A 22,266-nucleotide genomic window follows, 5' to 3' on the forward strand; every position below is an offset into this window, starting at 1 on the left:
CCACCAAAATGTCATTAACCCCATGTAAACCAAAGGTGCACAGAAAATCTAGAGCAACAAACCATATAAACAATGAATAACAAAAACAATAGACAGTTATACAAAATTAGTTACATAAATTGCAACAATAAGGTTAAACAAACTTAATATTGATACAGAATGTAACCCTGTGCTTGATAAATCCATACATGATCCAAAAAACATTACGAGCAGAAAAAGTGTATATAATCGTAAATTAATTAAAAATAAAACTGAATATACATATATATAAATATGAACCCCAATACTACAAAAATTACTAATATAACGACATAAAGTGAAGGAGTCTACAAGGACATTAGTTAGACCCAGTATTAGTAAAAACATGATAATTCCCATTCCCTATTCATCCCACCATTTACTTCGATGGTTCTCAACTGATGAATCCAGAACGCCTCCCTAACTAGCAGCCTCCTATCAAGATCCCCACCCCTCACATCAGGAAGGGGCTCATCTATAATTTGAAAATGAATATCCATTAGTCCCCCATGTTTCTCTATAATGTGCTTAGCTACGGCAGATTTATTATCTTTTCTTCCCACCGCAGAAACATGTTCCAAAATACGTGTTCCTACCTTTCTCAATGTTTTACCCACATACTGGGACCCACATACACATGTAACCAGATATACGACTCCCTTCGATGTACAGTTGAAATATTTATTAATCTTAAAGACTTTCCCAGTATTTGTGGCCAAGAATTCTTTTGAAACCTGAAGAAATCTACAGGATTTGCACCTGGTTCTACCACACCTGTAATTCCCTTTGTACTTTAGCCAATTGTGAGAATTACCACGATCTTTAGAACTGTAAAGACTACGTGAAATCCACGACGCCACATTCCTATTCTTCCTAAATACAAAGGACGGTTGTGTATCCAACACCTTTGCAAGTGTCGAGTCCTGGAGTAGCACCCCCCAATACTTTCTTATGCTGCGTTGTAATGACCATGTTTCTTTGCTAAATGTAGTACAAAATCTAATCCCTGTTCCCTTGCGTCCCTGAGTATTCAACTGTTTATTCCGTTTAGAACCACCGTCAGAAAGCAAACTCTCTCTGTCCAATGCCACAGCCCTCTCATAGGCTGACCTTACCACCTCCATCTCATACCCCCTTTCAATGAAACGATCCCACAGTGCCATAGCCTGGGTATGAAAATCGTCCCAAGTAGAACAAATCCTTCTTAATCGTGTAAACTGTCCTATGGGAATCCCACGTACACACGCGGCCGGGTGTGCACTCTCTGCATGTAGCAGAGTATTGCGGGTGATAGGTTTTCTGTATAAATCCGTACAAATCTTCCCCTCCCTAACCATTAGCAATACATCCAAAAAAGGAATACATGTATCATGTGTTTCCATAGTAAATGCCAACCCCATCACCTTGTTGTTACAGTATTGAACAAATGCTTGCAGCGAAACTTCATCCCCATCCCAAACCCCAATACAGTCATCGATATAGCGGTAAAAGCGAACTATATTAGCTCTAAATGGATTTGTATGGTCGAAAATGTGGAGCCGCTCGAACCATCCCATATAGAGATTGGCCCCCAAAAACATTTCTAGAAGCCCTTTATTTAGCAGTGCCCCCCCCAGCACTGGTGACATTGCCTGTCCTGCTTCTGTGCTGAATGCAAAACAAAGTTGTTTTTTTTGGGGGGTGCTTTGCAGCGAGGCGGTCATGGCTTTAATTTCATCCATGGAATAGTCTGTCGGCTACTAACCTAAAGCATTCAGGCAGTTCCTCGTCTGCATCAGGCCTGAACCCCTTTGGTAGTGAAAGCAGTTATTAAAGGATTTGCCCTTGGGGTGTTGGCCAAACTGGAAGACATAGGGACGGTAGAGATAATCTAATAGACACCCTCTGGCACAGGGATCCCAAAATAATGTAATTCTCCCTGATTGTGCCAATAGGAAGGGGGCGACTTGTCCTTAAGGGTGGCACTTTGATTTAAATCTCCTTACAGTGAAGTGAAAGCAGCCGCCAAAATCAGAGGCACAAGTGTGATGCCTTCGGTATGGACCTGTGGGGGCACTTGAAATGCTTCTCCTGGTGTTGCACCCCAGATAAAGAGCCCAGCTTGCCTTTAAGGAAACAACTGCCAGCTACCAATCTGTGCCAGTCCCACTGCCAGACTGTGCCTCTCGCTCTCTCTCTCATTTACAAAAATACTTGATTGTATCTTATATAGTGCCTTCCGTTTAATGACTTTCCCTTAATCATATGTCATTATTTCATGCCTAATGTCACCCTTCAGGGTTTCCATGGTGATCAAACCCATCGCTTTCAGGCTTATTAATCGGTTTTGTCTTTTGCTTGTCAGTCATGTCTCTTTCCTTGTAGATCTATTACTCCACGGAAAAGAGATGCCGAGTGCATCCGAGGCTAGAACCGACCCACTGGGAACTCAGAGACTGATCTGAGTTATTTATTAGTGTATGCATCCCCAGTCAGTTATTTACTAAATATAACATTACATAGTATTTCTGCATTTCTTGACTTGTCTTGCCATATTCTATTTTTGTGTTTTTTACTATAGGCACCATCTCTCCCTACTATATCTGCTATCCCACAGTCACACTCCCTTCCCAGAGACTATTATCCACTGTTACTATAGACACCATCTCTCCCTACTATACCTGCTATCCCACAGTCACACTCCCTTCCCAGAGACTATTATCCACTGTTACTATAGACACCATCTCTCCCTACTATACCTGCTATCCCACAGTCACACTCCCTTCCCAGAGACTATTATCCACTGTTACTATAGACACCATCTCTCCCTACTATACCTGCTATCCCACAGTCACACTCCCTTCCCAGAGACTATTATCCACTGTTACTATAGACACCATCTCTCCCTACTATACCTGCTATCCCACAGTCACACTCCCTTCCCAGAGACTATTATCCACTGTTACTAAAGGCACCATCTCTCCCTACTATACCTGCTATCCCACAGTCACACTCCCTTCCCAGAGACTATTATCCACTGTTACTATAGGCACCATCTCTCCCTACTATACCTGCTATCCCACAGTCACACTCCCTTCCCAGAGACTATTATCCACTGTTACTATAGGCACCATCTCTCCCTACTATATCTGCTATCCCACAGTCACACTCCCTTCCCAGAGACTATTATCCACTGTTACTATAGACACCATCTCTCCCTACTATACCTGCTATCCCACAGTCACACTCCCTTCCCAGAGACTATTATCCCATTGTTACTATAGGCACCATCTCTCCCTACTATACCTGCTATCCCACAGTCATACTCCCTTCCCAGAGACTATTATCCACTGTTACTATAGGCACCATCTCTCCCTACTATACCTGCTATCCCACAGTCACACTCCCTTCCCAGAGACTATTATCCCACTGTTACTATAGGTACCATCTCTCCCTACTATACCTGCTATCCCACAGTCACACTCCCTTCCCAGAGACTATTATCCACTGTTACTATAGGCACCATCTCTCCCTACTATACCTGCTATCCAGGCCCGGACTGGTAATCTGTCCGTTCGGGCAAATGCCCTAGGGGCCGCTCTGCCTAAGTGGGCCGCCCGCTGTCTAATTAGATGCGGTGCGGCACTTCACTTGTTAGCTATTAATCACAGCCACCAGAGTTGCGTACCTGCCCTGAACTAGAACGCGCAGTCCACCGACCCGCAGTCTGCAGCTTCTAATCCTCCTGTCATCTCTCTGCTCTTTCTCCGGTTCCTCCCCCACACTCTGGCATGCACGCTGACTCTAGCAGCCTCCTCCCACCTCCACTGCTATGATAAACAGTCCAAAGGGAGCCGACGCATCGCGTTGCCACATAACAACACTCGCCGAGCTGGCCTGGTCCTGCGCTGCACATACACGTCATGAGCCAAGAGCCATCAGGGAATCACCGACCACACCGCACTGAGTCTGTCGCACACAGTGAGTGACCGGCTTCCACATTCGCCACCAGGTCCAAGCTAGCTGAATCAGGCACCCTCATGCACACCTTCTCTAACCTCTTCCTGGTCTATCATCTTTCTCTCAAAAAATCTTTATGTCTATTTCTCTCTCTCTCTCTCCCCCCCCCCCCTCCTCTGGCTAAGTATGAAGGCAATGTCCCCTGTTAGAAAATGTTTATTGCCACAACTGACTGGCACTTCTTACAGTGCCCACTCATTTTGGGGCCCACTGTCAGTGACTGCACAAATATTTAAAAAGATGTTTTTTTGGTTTGCCACCCTGTGGTGCCTCTTGCCTGGCCCATCGTCACAATTAAATTCAGGGGGTATGTATATACGAAATAATCTTTGTGCCATCCTGCTATTTCTGTTATGAGCTTTGCCCAGGGCCCACCAAGGGCTTAAAACAGCCCTGCTGCTATGTGTATTGTAACATTAGAGCAGAGGGGGGCAGGACTGCAGCAACTTTCAATTTGTGGGTGAGGACACCTGCGTGACGTCACCACACGCAGGTTTATTTACAAACAAAGTGCAGAGCTGGAAGCTGGAGAGAGGTATTTTTTTAGGGCAAAGCAGAGCTGGTGCTTAAAGTGGACCTGTGGATTGGAGAGTGGGTCAGCAGTGCCTCAACAGTCTGAAGATGGAAACAGCAGTATGTAAGTACTGCTGTTTTTATTATTTTGAGTGCCCTTTTGAAGGCTGAGAATTTGTACTTAACTACATTAATTAAAAAATACACTACAGTGTACCATATAAAGGCACAAGGCTGCAGGCTGAGTTATACAGGGAACTCTGAGTATCACTCGTGTATTATAAGGGATAATGTACCCCCTACTGTAAATGATAAGGATATTAGAAGTCACTGAGGGGTTGTTCTGTGACCATATAAAGGCACAAGGCTGCAGGCTGAGTTATACAGGGAACTCTGAGTATCACTCATGTATTATAAGGGATAATGTACCCCCTACTGTAAATGATAAGGATATTAGAAGTCACTGAGGGGTTGTTCTGTGACCATATAAAGGCACAAGACTGCAGGCTGAGTTTATACAGGGAACTCTGAGTATCACTCATGTATTATAAGGGATAATGTACCCCCTACTGTAAATGATAAGGATATTAGAAGTCACTGAGGGGTTGTTCTGTGACCATATAAAGGCACAAGGCTGCAGGCTGAGTTATACAGGGAACTCTGAGTATCACTCATGTATTATAAGGGATAATGTACCCCCTACTGTAAATGATAAGGATATTAGAAGTCACTAACCATATAAAGGCAGTTTTAAACCAATGTATGGGTCTCTCTCTCTCTCTCTCTCTCTCTCTCTCTCTCTCTCTCTCTCTCTCTCTCTATAATATGCTTGTGTATAAGTAAAAAGACCAGCATGCATTTTGTGTGGGCTGCTTTGATTTTTTTTGCCAGGGCTGCTTTTTACTCCCAGTCCGGCCCTGCTGCTATCCCACAGTCACACTCCCTTCCCAGAGACTATTATCCACTGTTACTATAGACACCATCTCTCCCTACTATACCTGCTATCCCAGAGTCACACTCCCTTCCCAGAGACTATTATCCACTGTTACTATAGACACCATCTCTCCCTACTATACCTGCTATCCCAGAGTCACACTCCCTTCCCAGAGACTATTATCCCATTGTTACTATAGGCACCATCTCTCCCTACTATACCTGCTATCCCACAGTCATACTCCCTTCCCAGAGACTATTATCCACTGTTACTATAGGCACCATCTCTCCCTACTATACCTGCTATCCCACAGTCACACTCCCTTCCCAGAGACTATTATCCCACTGTTACTATAGGTACCATCTCTCCCTACTATACCTGCTATCCCACAGTCACACTCCCTTCCCAGAGACTATTATCCACTGTTACTATAGACACCATCTCTCCCTACTATACCTGCTATCCCAGAGTCACACTCCCTTCCCAGAGACTATTATCCACTGTTACTATAGACACCATCTCTCCCTACTATACCTGCTATCCCAGAGTCACACTCCCTTCCCAGAGACTATTATCCCATTGTTACTATAGGCACCATCTCTCCCTACTATACCTGCTATCCCACAGTCATACTCCCTTCCCAGAGACTATTATCCACTGTTACTATAGGCACCATCTCTCCCTACTATACCTGCTATCCCACAGTCACACTCCCTTCCCAGAGACTATTATCCCACTGTTACTATAGGTACCATCTCTCCCTACTATACCTGCTATCCCACAGTCACACTCCCTTCCCAGAGACTATTATCCACTGTTACTATAGGCACCATCTCTCCCTACTATACCTGCTATCCCACAGTCACACTCCCTTCCCAGAGACTATTATCCACTGTTACTATAGACACCATCTCTCCCTACTATACCTGCTATCCCAGAGTCACACTCCCTTCCCAGAGACTATTATCCACTGTTACTATAGACACCATCTCTCCCTACTATACCTGCTATCCCACAGTCACACTCCCTTCCCAGAGACTATTATCCACTGTTACTATAGGCACCATCTCTCCCTACTATAACCTGCTATCCCACAGTCACACTCCCTTCCCAGAGACTATTATCCACTGTTACTATAGGCACCATCTCTCCTTACTATACCTGCTATCCTACAGTCACACTCCCTTCCCAGAGACTATTATCCACTGTTACTATAGACACCATCTCTCCCTACTATACCTGCTATCCCACAGTCACACTCCCTTCCCAGAGACTATTATCCACTGTTACTATAGACACCATCTCTCCCTACTATACCTGCTATCCCACAGTCACACTCTCTTCCCAGAGTCTATTATCCACTGTTACTATAGACATCATCTCTCCCTACTATACCTGCTATCCCACAGTCACACTCCCTTCCTGAGACTATTATCCACTGTTACTATAGACACCATCTCTCCCTACTATACCTGCTATTCCACAGTCACACTCCCTTCCCAGAGACTATTATCCACTGTTACTATAGGCACCATCTCTCCCTACTATACCTGCTATCCCAGAGTCACACTCCCTTCCCAGAGACTATTATCCACTGTTACTATAGGCACCATCTCTCCATACTATACCTGCTATTCCACAGTCACACTCCCTTCCCAGAGACTATTATCCACTGTTACTATAGGCACCATCTCTCCCTACTATACCTGCTATCCCACAGTCACACTCCCTTCCCAGAGACTATTATCCACTGTTACTATAGGCACCATCTCTCCCTACTATACCTGCTATCCCACAGTCACACTCCCTTCCCAGAGACTATTATCCACTGTTACTATAGGCACCATCTCTCCCTACTATACCTGCTATCCTACAGTCACACTCCCTTCCCAGAGACTATTATCCACTGTTACTATAGACACCATCTCTCCCTACTATACCTGCTATCCCACAGTCACACTCCCTTCCCAGAGACTATTATCCACTGTTACTATAGACACCATCTCTCCCTACTATACCTGCTATCCCACAGTCACACTCCCTTCCCAGAGACTATTATCCACTGTTACTATAGGCACCATCTCTCCCTACTATACCTGCTATCCCACATATTATATATACTGATTGTTCCTCCTGACAAAACATATTTCAGAAGCCTGAAAGTCACCATGTGTCCCCCCTTTACCCATTCCCTGTTGAAGTGTGGGTTCAGGCACATTCCCTATACTATACTGTATATTATATTTATAGTTTTTATTTACAATACACACTGGCGCTGTGGAGACAACACCCAGCACAAGCCTTTTGAGTCTCAGTGTGTGGGAAAGACAGAGACTGGAAGTATTTTTGCAGTTCAGTGGAAAGTCAGTGTTGTGCATCTGTTCTACATTTAGAGTAACCACTTCTCTCTCTCAAGTCTGTGAAACCATTCAGCAGGGGGTTTTGACTTTTAACTTATTATTTAGTTAAAGAGCACAGAATCCCAGCTGGATCGAATTTTTGGGAGGGGCGGGGGGCTAAGTAGATATTTTCATAAGTAACAGCAGTGTTGTGTGAACCATATGTCTTAAAATTGCAAATAAGTAGGCTGAGACCCTTAGCTCATAAGGTTACAGACATATAGAAACATTGGGGTGTCACCCTGTTATAGTTCCAGGGGTACCCAGGGTACAAATAAGCACTCACCCCAAATCTCCCCCTAACTGGCCTTCAGACTGGGCCCCCTTAGCTCATAACAAGGTTACAGATATATAGAAACATTGGGGTGTCACCCTGCTATAGTTCCAGGGGTACCCAGGGTACAAATAAGCACTCACCCCAAATCTCCCCCTAACTGACCTTCAGACTGGGCCCCCTTAGCTCATAACAAGGTTACAGATATATAGAAACATTGGGGTAACAGTCACCCTGCTATAGTTCCAGGGGTACCCAGGGCACAAATAAACACTCACCCCAAATCTCCCATTAACTGACCTTCAGACTGGGCCCCCTTAGCTCATAACAAGGTTACACATATATAGAAACATTGGGGTGTCACCCTGCTATAGTTCCAGGGGTACCCAGGGTACAAATAAGCACTCACCCCAAATCTCCCCCTAACTGACCTTCAGACTGGGCCCCCTTAGCTCATAACAAGGTTACACATATATAGAAACATTGGGGTGTCACCCTGCTATAGTTCCAGGGGTACCCAGGGTACAAATAAACACTCACCCCAAATCTCCCCCTAACTGACCTTCAGACTGGGCCCCCTTAGCTCATAACAAGGTTACAGATATATAGAAACATTGGGGTAACAGTCACCCTGCTATAGTTCCAGGGGTACCCAGGGTACAAATAAGCACTCACCCCAAATCTCCCCCTAACTGACCTTCAGACTGGGCCCCCTTAGCTCATAACAAGGTTACAGATATATGGAAACATTGGGGTAACAGTCACCCTGCTATAGTTCCAGGGGTACCCAGGGCACAAATAATCACTCACCCCAAATCTCCCCCTAACTGACCTTCAGACTGGGCCCCCTTAGCTCATAACAAGGTTACAGATATATAGAAACATTGGGGTGTCACCCTGCTATAGTTCCAGGGGTACCCAGGGCACAAATAAACACTCACCCCAAATCTCCCCCTAACTGACCTTCAGACTGGGCCCCCTTAGCTCATAACAAGGTTACAGATATATAGAAACATTGGGGTAACAGTCACCCTGCTATAGTTCCAGGGGTACCCAGGGCACAAATAATCACTCACCCCAAATCTCCCCCTAACTGACCTTCAGACTGGGCCCCCTTAGCTCATAACAAGGTTACAGATATATAGAAACATTGGGGTAACAGTCACCCTGCTATAGTTCCAGGGGTACCCAGGGTACAAATAAGCACTCACCCCAAATCTCCCCCTAACTGACCTTCAGACTGGGCCCCCTTAGCTCATAACAAGGTTACAGATATATAGAAACATTGGGGTAACAGTCACCCTGCTATAGTTCCAGGGGTACCCAGGGCACAAATAATCACTCACCCCAAATCTCCCCCTAACTGACCTTCAGACTGGGCCCCCTTAGCTCATAACAAGGTTACAGATATATAGAAACATTGGGGTGTCACCCTGCTATAGTTCCAGGGGTACCCAGGGCACAAATAAACACTCACCCCAAATCTCCCCCTAACTGACCTTCAGACTGGGCCCCCTTAGCTCATAACAAGGTTACAGATATATAGAAACATTGGGGTAACAGTCACCCTGCTATAGTTCCAGGGGTACCCAGGGCACAAATAATCACTCACCCCAAATCTCCCCCTAACTGACCTTCAGACTGGGCCCCCTTAGCTCATAACAAGGTTACAGATATATAGAAACATTGGGGTAACAGTCACCCCAGATCTCACTGTTATTGCCCCCCAGGCTACAGTACAAATACAGGAATATTGTGTATATTGGGGCAGTGATACAAGGCATAATATTTGCACAATATACTGAACTGTGAGAGATATTTGGACATTACATTCAGTGGTGCGGCTGCCAGGGAGACATATGCTGTGAGTAAAATGAGCTGTTAGTACAAGTGACTTCCACCCACATGTTTCCTGGGCTGTGCCAGCTCTGCAGCGAGAGCTTAATTCCAGGCTACACACAGATGCACTGCTCAGTGCCAATGTTTTTTTATAGAAATATCAGTTTCAGAATGTATCTTTCACTATAGTCATGTGCTTAGTACAGGGAATACCTATGCTGGTATAGTTTTATGGGATCTCTCTGTACAGACTATGAGCAAACTTAGGGACTGTTCCTGCTGAATTGTGCTTAGTACAGAGGAATACCTATGCTGCCATAGTTTTATGGGATCTCTCTGTACAGACTATGAGCAAATTTAGGGGGCTGTTCATGCTGAATTGTGCTTAGTACAGGGGAATACTTATGCTGCCATAGTTTTATGGGATCTCTCTGTACAGACTATGAACAAACTAAGGGAATGTTCCTGCTCAATTGTGCTTAGTACAGGGAATACCTATGCTGCCATAGTTTTATGGAATCTCTCTGTACAGACTATGAGCAAACTTAGGGACTGTTCCTGCTGAATTGTGCTTAGTACAGGGAATACCTATGCTGTCATAGTTTTATAGGATCTCTCTGTACAGACTATGAACAAATTTAGGGACTGTTCCTGCTGAATTGTGCTTAGTACAGGGAATACCTATGCTGCCATAGTTTTATGGGATCTCTCTGTACATACTATGAGCAAATTTAGGGACTGTTCCTGCTGAATTGTGCTTAGTACAGGGAATACCTATGCTGCCATAGTTTTATGGGATCTCTCTGTACAGATTATGAGCAAACTTAGGGGACTGTTCCTGCTGAATTGTGCTTAGTACAGGGAATACCTATGCTGCCATAGTCATATGGGATCTCTCTGTTTGGACCCTGTCCACAGATTACTAGTCGGGTCCTGGTACCAGGATTTCTATGTTGAGCTGGAGAGGAAGGAAGGAAGTTATTGTTGCCATGTAAGAGGATAAGCTGGGATATAATTCCACTAAATAACAAATAATGTAACAAGAAGACAAGAGTTGATACTGATGTCCCAGTCACTGTCTCCTGCTGCTCTGGTGCCAGACATTTGGTTTTGGCCTGGGGGGGGGATCTCTTTATTGTTATTTCTGTCTCTCCCCGTTGGTCAGAATGAGGAGATGTCATGCAGTTGTTTCCTATACAAACTATGTGCTTACAATACAAGGCTATTTAGTATCTCACTGTCAGTTAGTTATGCGACGCTTGTGCTTTAATCAAAGCCTTTTATTCTCAGAAATAGTTTAACCCATTGCTTGCTGGGACTCTTTGATCAATGTGTAACCCAGAAATGTCACTTATACAGTATTGTTCTTTACCCTGATGGGACACCATCATAGAATTTTTGTCCGTGCCGTATTTTCAGCCTTGATCCATCTGGACAGGGTGGTGATGCAATGGCTTCTGGGTCACATTTAAGCAGGTGCTGTGGGGGTGCCTATAGATCTTTCAATCATTTCCTTCTATTACTCATGGGCTTCTGTATCAGAACTGCCTGTTTTCAGTTTAAATCTCCAGGCTAGGGCTTGAGCATGCTCAGTTTGCTCCTCTCTCCCTCTCCCCTCCCTGCTGTAATCTGAGCCTAGAGCTGTGAGTGAGCAGAGAGACTCAGGCAGGAAGTGATGTCACACAAGCTAATATGGCAGCTGCTATCCTAAACCAACAGAGCTTCCAGAGCGGTTTACTCAGGTATGTTAAAGCATTCTGCAGAATAAATAGTGTTATAGCTTGCACTATTGTGGCTAATCTATTGGCAATAAACTGCTGCAGTAGCTTTCCTTCTACTGTATTGGCTCCTACTGCTGGACTACTGAGATATGTTGAGCTGTATCAAAGTTCTGCTGTTGTCCTCGCCCCCATGTTAAACCCTGTCTGACAGATTTTCAGCCATCGGGAGACCACCATCCAGTGGCCAATAAGCTGCTTTCTTACTATTTCAATTGGACGGTGTTGGGTCTGTTTTTAACCCATTTAGCTATTTTGCTTCAGACATAACTGAATTTTTTTAGACTTTCCTGAAAGTTTTCAAACTCTCAAGTATCTGCTCATGGGTGCAAGGTCCACCTTGGGCTATTGGAGTAGAGTTGCAGCACACAGATACCTTGGTGTAAAAGGTAGAATATCTTTCTAATATGCACCTGTGAGTCTTTCACCAGTACCCTGGTTCCTACTGAAGCCTGTCGGTGGCCATGTTCTGGGCATCTGTACTTTGCTCTGTGTGCGATAGAGATGTGGCAGTTTGAAATGACCGCATATGGTGAGGCTTGGGTAGATCGGCTTTATCTGATCTGCCGGATCAGAAGGGATTCGGTTCCTTTTAGCAGGGTAAGATCAGTATGTGGACGGGTCAAGCACCCCAGGCTCTTTCATTTGGGTTTTAAGTTTGGTGGAGGTCAGTAGAACGTCTATGGAGAGTGTTCGGCATCACCAGTAGGAGACATGATTGAACGGCTTCAGACAGAAACTCCTGGCAACCAGCATGGCATGTGCCGCATCAGATCCAGCAGGTTTTGGAGGAGAGGGTTCCAGCTGTTTGATGAAAGAAGAGCCGACACAGCAGGAAACGTCTTCTTCCTCATTAACTACATTGTGACTTATCTGCTCAAGTCTGTTTGTTAACGTTGGCATTCCTGCTTATGAATGAAGGAGATGGTTATATATATCTGTGAAATACTTCCTCACCACCTGCTTCCTTGGCACCGGCATCTGAGGTTTCGGCATTAAGTCAATGGCCGTAGTGGGTGTCTAAATAATAAAGGAAGGGTCACTAATGTTACCAGGAGTCTATTGCAGCAGCAGCAGCACAATGGTGGATCCTGGGATTAAAGGACAGGTCCAGCCTCAGTCTGGGGGAGAAGGCGGTGTGCAGGATCGGTCACTGTGGCCCCGGCCGAGGGTTCTTCTCCTGCCTCTGGCCTTGGAACTGTGGCTGTACGTGCAGAAGACTCATCACATGCAGAAAAGGAGGTACAGTGCCCAAAAAAAGCTCCCTGCTTTCTCCTGTGCACATTGGATGAAGGAAAGTGATCAGACCTGGGGCCCCGGGTTCTTTCTTGCACACATTAGAATCTATGAACGTTTCCATCTCACACACTCCAAATTGTTTACTTCCATGCCCGCCGGCTGTTCTTAAAGGAGAACTAAACGCTAAAAATGAATGACTAAAGCCATATTTTTATTGCACGAGGCTAAAGTTTGAGCTTGTCAATAGCAGCAATGATCCAGGACTTCACACTTGTCACAGGGGGTCACCATCTTGGAAAGTGTCTGTTACACTCACATGCTCAGTGGGCTCTGATTGGCTGTTGAGAAGCTAAGCTTAGGGCTCGTCACTAATTATCCAGCAGAAAATGAGCTTCCCTGGCTGTAATATAAGCTGATGCTACAGGTTTGCTGATTATTAAATTCTGATGCTAATTGCACTGGTTTCTGTGCTGCCATGTAGTAATTATCTGTATTAATTACTAATCAGCCTTTTATTGTGACATTTCTATTCTATGTGTACTGTATATTGTGAGTGGCTCCCTAAGCTCAGTAAGTGACAGCAGCACAGAGAATGTGCAGTGAATCAGCAGAAAAGAAGATGGGGAGCTACTGGGGCATCTTTGGAGACACAGATCTTTACTGCTAAAGGGCTGTGGTTGCCTTGGGCTGGTACAGAAGCACAAAACATTATGTACAACATTTCTACCTACTTCTTTAGTTACACTTTAGTTCTCCTTTAATGCCAAAAGTGGATAGGAACACGGTTGATTTATAGAGCTGCTTCCTAGAGTCCCTTAATATCTTCTCTCCAAAATTTGGCTCCTTCTAATTCTACAGCCCAGAATGCTATAAACATGTTACTATGTGCTTCCCCCCTGTAATAAAGGAGCCCCAACATACCTTATTGCCATAGATATGTATACAGCATATAGAATAACAGGTTTGACTGTATAATCTGGCTTCAAGCTGCACATTCCGACATATTTCTCTCCTAAATGCCAAGGGCCGACCCAGAGTGAAGTGCAGGGAGATTCGGGAGGGGGGGAATAAATGGTTCCATTGTACAAAATGAAAGGCTGGATTGATAGTGAAAGCAAATCTGACAGTTTAGAACTGGCAGTGTTTATTATTGTGTCACTTAGCAATTTCCTTCTCTCCTAATGCTATTGTGTCTCCCAGGGGTACCTCGGTCGCTCGCCCAAAAGGGCAAATTTTGGCTACTAATCTTATTTTCACATCCTCTCTGATCTGCCTGTCACTCAAGGACCCTGATTAACCAATAACAAACATGAAACCAGTTGCAGTTTGTCCAAGAATACCCCAAATTAGAGGAATATCTGGAACAGATAACTGTTGATTTTCATTTAATTTAACAATTCACATGCCCTTTACCCCCCCCCCCCCAGATTCCAGCAATTTTAATTAAACAGGGTAGTAAGTTCCACAAGCTCAGGGCTGGGACAGTATAGAAGCTCGTCCTGTGTTGATGGTGAAATCTCCTTTCCTCCAGTCTCAGCAGGTGTCTATTTGACTGTGCCTAAGCCATGGATACTGGAATTGTATTTCTTTATTCATGGTGATCACTACCCTTCATCAGTGCCACCCATCAATAATCATGGGGCCCCATATACTGCTCTCTGGGTGGTGGACACCAAAATTAAATGGCCCTAGTAAATGTGATTGGCCCAAACCCTGCCCCCTAACCACAAGTCCTGCCCCTTTGACAAACCATGAATCACGCCCCTTTTAAAGCCTTTCAGTATAAAATACATCACGCATTCCCTTCATTTATTTGATTGTTTTCCCTGTAACTGCCCCATACAGTATGTAGTGCCAGGCTTGTAGTTTGCCCAATCCCGGCAGATTATGTGCCTGTTACATTAGGGGGGTACACTACTGCTGGCTGTGCCCCTATATCCATGCTATTCAGCCAGTTCTTGTTGAACCCAACTGAACCCCTGTTAAATAAATTGGAACCCCGACTGTGAGCCTGATCCCCAACATCAGTGCCCAATCTCACTAATGCTCTGGTGGCTGAATGGAAGCAACTCCCAGCAACTAAGTCTCGACATCTAATGGGAACCTTCCCAGAAGCACCGGAGCAGTTATAGCCGCAATGGGAGGGGTAACTGCATATGTATTTATCCTCATGGGTTGGGAATGAGATATTGGGGGGCAGGGGTCCCCCAGTTAGTAGGATAGTGTTATACTGAATGATTAGCCCCAACAAGCAAGGAAGGTGCTGGGTATAAATCTGATGTATAGCATAACAATAAGATACATGGTGAATTCTATTTAGCCCCGGGCCATGCACAAGTCATACAAATTGTATATTTTTAGTTTTTCAATGTTTTGTTTTTTAACACTGTTCCGGATGACCAAACCTTTCTAATAGGCATGTCATGGGGTCGGGGCCAGACTTGCACTAAAATTGGGGACTTGCAGTTCCAGAAAGGGAAAGTCCAGGAAAGCAGCGGCGCAGCCCTTCAATTCAAGGACAAATAAACACGGAATGGGATTTTGCTGCTTCTAGTGCTAGTTCAGTTACCATGGCAACTCAGAAAAGAGCCCCTCATTTCTGGGATGTGTAACATTCTTTTATTGCACAGCAGTACACGCATACACACGGGTGCTCCAGATCTTGGTTATTACGACATTAAACGGTTTGGCTGGATTGATCACAAAAGTCGGTTTCTAAAGTCTCCGCATTGTATCCCTTTATAGTCTCTGCTTCTGACTGCAACAATGTAGCAGAAGTTGCTTTTCTTAATCAGCTGGCTACTGCTATATTGTTTCAGCAGTCTGAACCAGCAGTGCAGAGACTTTTAACAGCCAATTAAATACCACATTCAGTAGCATGGATATGCCATACATCGGATTTATACCCAGCACCTTCCTTGCTTGTTGGGGCCAATCATTCAGTATAACACTATCCTACTAGCTGGGGACCCCTGCCCCCCATATGCAGCTGCCCCTCCCTTTGCTGCTTTAACTGCCCTGATGCTTCTGGGAATTGTCAGTACAATGAGGGAGTGATGGGGAAAAGATTTTGGGCTGCTTTTTAACTTGATTCCAGTAACTGATCCAGTGTAGAAAGTCTAAAGTGCAAGCCATTCATCTCTATATTCTTTAAAGGACAGAGGTGCTAATTATATATTGTTAGGGGCAATAGGGCCGGAGCTTCAGGTCCAAGTATACTAAGTACAGACCTCCTGACGTCTAGTGTGAGTCGGTTGATCTGACAGCAGCTCAGTGTGAGGTTGTGAAGGCCGCATTCAGGGTTGGGGTGGGCGTATTGTGTGATCCGACTTGCTAAAAATGACTTGTTACGTAGATTTGGGAGGCATTTCCTGAGAGCGCCTGTAAAGGAACCACTGTTAGTCCAACTGCTTTTCCAGGGTCATTCTGAGATAGAAAGGAGAGGTGGAACCAGTGTTTCTCAGATCTCGTGCATTCTGGCTCTCCTCTGAACCAAAAAGTACCAAGATTTGGAACCCAAAAATGTTCGGACTATGACTGACATTCTTGGAGACCTGAATGGACCAGACATTTTTGTAGATCTTTTTGCAGACACCTGTAAGGGCCAGGCTTTCCACATTTAAGGTTTTTATCCTGTTTCAATGACTTTCTTTGATCCTGAAGATAACATTATCTTCTGAGTTTAGGTTGGTGCTCAAGCTTCCATATTGCCCTGGAGAACAAATATGTTAAGTGAGGAACTGCTGAGCTGCTATTGGGGTTTGGCTACTAATCTTGATTATTGATGTCACTGTGCCACCAATTGCCAATGTTAATGTCCTCCTAACTGACCGTTCTGGTTGCCAGGATGGAGGCCTCCTGCTTGGAGCTAGCATTAGAAGGGGAACATCTGTGCAAGGCTGGCGATTTCAAAACTGGAACTGTTTTCTTCGAAGCCGCTGTGCAGGTCGGAACGGAAGACTTGAAGACGCTTAGTGCCATCTACAGTCAGCTCGGCAATGCTTACTTCTACCTGAAAGAGTTCTCTAAAGCTCTGGAATATCACAAACATGACCTGACTTTGGCAAGGTAAGTGTCTAAGTAATTAAAGTCTCTTCTGACCTGTCATTGCTTTAAAGAGCTGGGATGCTTTACAGCTGGATACAGTAGTTATGAAATCCATAATATGCTCCTATCCTATTCCAGTAGGGTTAATCATGTAACTTAAAGCCGTGGTCTTCTGGCTTTTCCAATTACAGACCCACGTCTGGTGGTCAGGGCTCCATGGGCGACTTTACTGATGGGTTTCCATGAGGACAAATGGGCCCAAATCTGCCCTATGGCTTAATTTGGGCTTTGATCGGTTGTCTATTGCTGCTTTCATGTTGACGTAGTTATTTGGGGGGGGGATCCAGTGTCCATAATTGGTAGCCAGAGTCTATTTTATATCTAGGTGGTGCCAAAGGAGAGCGACTATTGGCCTGTCCTGAGTCATTAGTGTGGGCAGCTTGACTTAAACCAACTAACAGGTTGGTGCAGAGAACAGATGATCCTCAATCCTCCCTGTGTGGCCCCAGAACACACACTCACGTTGCTTTTTATTACATTGCAGATCCATCGGAGACCATATTGGAGAAGCCAAGGCAAGCGGGAACTTGTGTAATACCCTTAAAATCTTGGGCCAGTACGACGAGGCTATCGCTTGCTGTCAGAGGCACTTGGATATTTCTCTAGAGCAAGGAGACAGGGTAAGTCCAGAAATGTTTGTTCCGATGCAGAAGCTCAAGTACCTGAGCCTCGTGGTGGAACCTGTGGAGCACAAAAACAGTTGACACCTTGCTGAGGCTTCATAAATGCGATCTATGGGGCCAGCATTGTTGTACCCTGATAGGGTTGGAAGCCTACTTGACACCCCCCTCCACCTCTTGTGAACACGGGCAGCACAGTATTCATAGGGACGCCACTTAACTTTGTTCTGGAGCAGAGAAATCAGCTGCAAGCCTGCAATTCATAGAGAGTAACAGTCAACGTGCAAATAAAAATTGGATAACTAAGTGACTCTGACCCCTAGTGGGCAACTGCTGACAATCTTTGTTACTAAAAAAAACTAAGGCCACGATTGCTTCAGCTTCACTGATGCTTTTTAGATGCAACGAATAGATCTGGTAATGTTTAAAATACACTCTCTCCATTCAGGTGGGTGAGGCGCGAGCTTTGTATAATGCCGGCAATGTGTTCCATGCCAGGGGGAAGCAGTTAAGCTGGAATATGCCCCAGATACCCGGAGATCTGTCTGAAGAAGTCAAGGAGACTCTAGAAAAAGCCACAGAGTATTACCAGTAAGTGTTTCACTTCTGCAGGCCACAAACCTGAGCTGATTCCACAGCCTCAAGGAATAGAAAGGGTAAGGTTTAGGAGTTAGAGTAGGTGACCCCATGAGTCTTTTGGGGAGAAGACAGGTATTTTGGATTTTTCATTCACAAACACGTTTACCATCCTACAGGTTATAGGAAATGCTTCTAGTACCCCGCAAAGGCGTAATTTAAACGTTATGTAGAGGTTGGGCCAACCTCATTGATTGGTTTTAAGTAGGAATGGGTGGGGTCCCCCTGGTTTTAAAGGAGATTTCAACCCTAAAGTAAAAAAAACCCTACCCAGCTTAGGAGGTAGGGTTTTTTTGGTTGATTTCTCCATTAAATTCTATGATTAATACAATGCTGATTTATGATTAGTGGTATCAGGTTAGTGGTTCCGGATGGTATGAAACACGTAAGGTGGGCCATATGGGGTCACTATGTACCATTTTTAGTACATTTGAATACATTTTGGATATTAAACTGATTTTGAGTCATGGGACATATATCTTAAATATACGGCTATTTATTGTTTCCCTGGGAACTGGGGCAAGTCCCTGTAACTCTTGCTCATTGCGGCTAGCGATATAGACTCCCCCAATAATAGGTATAGTTACCTGTTCAGTGATGTCACAGTTGTGTATCATGCAGTGACATCATTACACCCAATGTAGGGATTGAGGGGCAGGTCCCATAGCTACATTAGATGTTAGTAGCTATCCTATCACATCTCTCATGTGCAGTATCTACCCCATCTCTAAGCACAAAATGCAAATGAAGGTATATGTGTCTCCGCTGCAGTCTGTCCTCATGAAGCTGATATAGAGCCCATTGGATTTAAGTTGTGGCTTGCTAACGTGGGGTGCTTTTTCATTAAAGGCGGAATTTGGCACTGGTAAAAGAATTGGGGGACAGGGCAGCCCAAGGTCGGGCGTATGGGAACCTTGGTAATACCCACTACCTCCTTGGCAACTTCAGCGAGGCCATTGCCTTTCATAAAGAGGTAAGTAAACTCATAGTTAAGGTGTCATGAGACTAGTGCCATATTTGCTAAAGCTGCTACTACACGGGTCAATAAAAAGGTCTCCCCTTCTAATATCAGATTGGGACTTGGTCAGATACCTAATCCTTTTGGCTAAGGACTGGTGGGTTGTGGGTAGTGTCCTCTCTGGACTAGTCTGCAAGGGACACACCTAACTTGAATATCGTGCAGGCACCACTCCGGAACACCAAAATCAGTCATTAGAATCCAGGAGCCCAAATTTTTACTAGTATAAAAAGTCTTTATTTTACATTATGTATAAAAGATAAAAGCCCGACGCGTTTCGTGTCCCCCAAGGACACTTAATCATAGGCAAGGGACCCCTGAGTGTTAGGACTGGTGGCCCAGGAAAGCCTCATTAAATCCACCACTTGGGCAAAGATCCTCCTGTTTCCTTGCCAATCAAGATATAATGGATATTTTGGGGGATTTTTGTTAAAATAACGGTTGTCTCCCTTGTACAGAGACTGGCTATAGCCAAGGAGTTTGGAGACAAGGCGGCAGAGAGGAGAGCGTACAGCAACTTGGGCAATGCTCACATATTCCTCGGGAAGTTCGATGTATCGGCAGAGTATTACAAGTAAGTCATGGCGTCGGCACCAGATTATTGACCTCTTATAAAGCCCAGTGGTACCAGCATTAGCTCCACTTCCAGCTATGCAGAACACTAGTGCTTTGGGTACCCCCTCGAGAGTAGTTGTGCATAGGAAGCAAGGTGGCATGGACAGTATGGCAGCCAATGGCTGCAGGGGTTATGTGTTGAGATGAATTTTGTGTTTCAGTAGTGTCCAGTTTCTTGGCACTATAGTTACCCACCTTCTAAAAATCTCCTAGACTGAGATTGTTGCTGTAAGTCTGGGTTAGTAATATCCTTCCGCTATCGGAGTTCATTAAGGTGTGCCCTGTCCTTCCTCTATTACTTAGCAGCTTTAATTCATCTGGATTTCCGGACAGTAAATGCAGTGGTCTCACTGTTCTATTTCGAGCACCTTGTGACCTTGGTGTCTGCCAATGGAAAGTGCCACCCGCAGGCTTTTCAGCCACAGACATTTCCCATGAGCCTCAGCGTAACATTCATTTTCTGGCCGCACACTGGGGGTTCCACTATCACCTTATTTTTGGGGATGTACAAAGATCTGGGCATTCGTGGGGCACCCCCAGTCTTCAGCACATGTTCATGGGATGTTGTGACAATGCTCCATTCCTGCCTATAGGAAGTTAGCGTTCTGCTGAAGACCCTATAAAGTCATGTGACCTAGTAGTGCCTCTTTATTTAGGGGGTAGATCCATGGAAATAACAAGCAGAGCCATGAAATATGCATTAAACTGGTTTTTATATTAATCCACAATTTTCTCTTTCTTCAGGAGGACCCTGCAGCTCTCCCGGCAGCTGAAAGACCAGGCGGTGGAGGCCCAGGCTTGTTATAGTCTGGGAAACACTTACACACTGCTGCAAGACTATGTGCGGGCTATAGAGTTCCATCTCAAGCACCTCTCCATAGCGCAGGAACTGGGGGACAGGTGAGCTGGGGCTGCGCGACTTCCATTCACTCATTCCAGGGATTTCTGGAGTCCAGAACGTTCATAAGGAATTCTCATAACCCATGCTGCCACCCTAGTGATAAATGATCTAACTAATGGGGTCCGGATCCCAAGCCCTGGCACAGTAGATCATATATCTGTACATTAAACACAAGGCCACTAGATGGAGCCCCGAGACAATATAAGACATAGTTCAGCTCCGGCACTGTTAGGGCCATACACCTCCCTGTTGAATCAAAGCAAAACATTGCCGTAACGGAGGCATATAAAGCTCTGGGCATGTGGTCTGTGTGTTAGTGCAGTTCCAGGTGGGGCAGTAAAATACTATCATACGCTGCAACTGACTGATCCTCCTGTCTGTCTGGGACTAACAGAGAGTGAGGTGTTTTTGCAGCTGGAAGGTGAAAGGCTGTAGCAATACATTGGCTGTTTCTAAAGCTGGACAGAAGCGTCTGTAGATGAAACCTTTAAGTTAAAGGGGACGTTTTTGGCATATTAATATAAACGAGGAAATTAATTATAACAATGAATGATGCTGCATGAGAAATACTTACACGAGAAATACTTACACACAGAGTAATTAGAATAAGGGAGTAATTGACATAAGGCAGTGATCCCCAACCAGTGGCTCGTGAGCAGGGCAGCCATCAGGGGGGGACAGGGGGGAGAGTTGTAGGGGGCCCCCCTTACCCCCGAGGGTAAGGGGGGGCCCCGCCATGCCATACTTACTTGATTAGCCGGGTACCCCATCTTTATGAGATCTGCTGACTTCGGGAAGGCATGGACGTTTAAGGGGCCCTGGCCACCAATTTTCTTATGTGTGGGGGGGAGGGCCCTGGCCACCAATTTTTTTTCTCATGTGGGGTCCTAACCACCAATATTTTTTAATGGGGGGGCCCTGGCCACAAATGTTTTTTTATGGGGGGCCCTGACCACCAATATCTTTTTATTAACATGTCGGAACCTTAGCCACCAATATTTTTTAGTTTTTTTACTGTATGATGGGGGGGCGGACCTGTGTGGTGGGGAAGGCGGACATGTAGATGGGGCTTGCAGTGGGCGCAGCCCAGGGGGCCCAGGAAATTTTGTTGTATGGGGCCCTGTGATTTCTGATGGCGGTCCTGCTCGTGAGTAACATGTTTGTCACCAATACGTTGGATGTTGCTCCCAGTGGCCTCAAAGCAGGTGATTAATTTTGAATTCCTGACTTGAAGTCCAGCTTTAATTGCATGAAAACCATGTGTACTGCAAAACAGAGCCTCCTGTAGGCTAGCAGACCATAAAGGGGCTACCAATTGCCAATCACAGTCCATATTTGGCATCCTCAGGAACTTTTTGCATGCATGCCTGTGTTGC

General features: G+C 45.1%; 1 protein-coding gene across 2 annotated transcripts in view; it reads left to right on the forward strand.

The window, feature by feature from the left end:
* The window catches only part of gpsm1.L (G-protein signaling modulator 1 L homeolog), a 67,549-nt gene that overhangs the window by 11,985 nt on the left and 33,298 nt on the right, over positions 1-22,266 (forward strand). For both annotated transcript variants that reach the window (XM_018228983.2, XM_018228982.2), the window contains 6 exons: positions 16,840-17,061; positions 17,585-17,720; positions 18,169-18,311; positions 19,206-19,329; positions 19,833-19,948; positions 20,734-20,889. In XM_018228983.2, the coding sequence (XP_018084472.1) occupies positions 16,840-17,061; positions 17,585-17,720; positions 18,169-18,311; positions 19,206-19,329; positions 19,833-19,948; positions 20,734-20,889 (897 nt within the window). The remainder of the gene's footprint in view (positions 1-16,839; positions 17,062-17,584; positions 17,721-18,168; positions 18,312-19,205; positions 19,330-19,832; positions 19,949-20,733; positions 20,890-22,266) is intronic.

The sequence above is a fragment of the Xenopus laevis genome, chromosome 8L, assembly GCF_017654675.1.
Source record: "Xenopus laevis strain J_2021 chromosome 8L, Xenopus_laevis_v10.1, whole genome shotgun sequence".
NCBI classification, from domain to species: Eukaryota; Metazoa; Chordata; class Amphibia; order Anura; family Pipidae; genus Xenopus; species Xenopus laevis.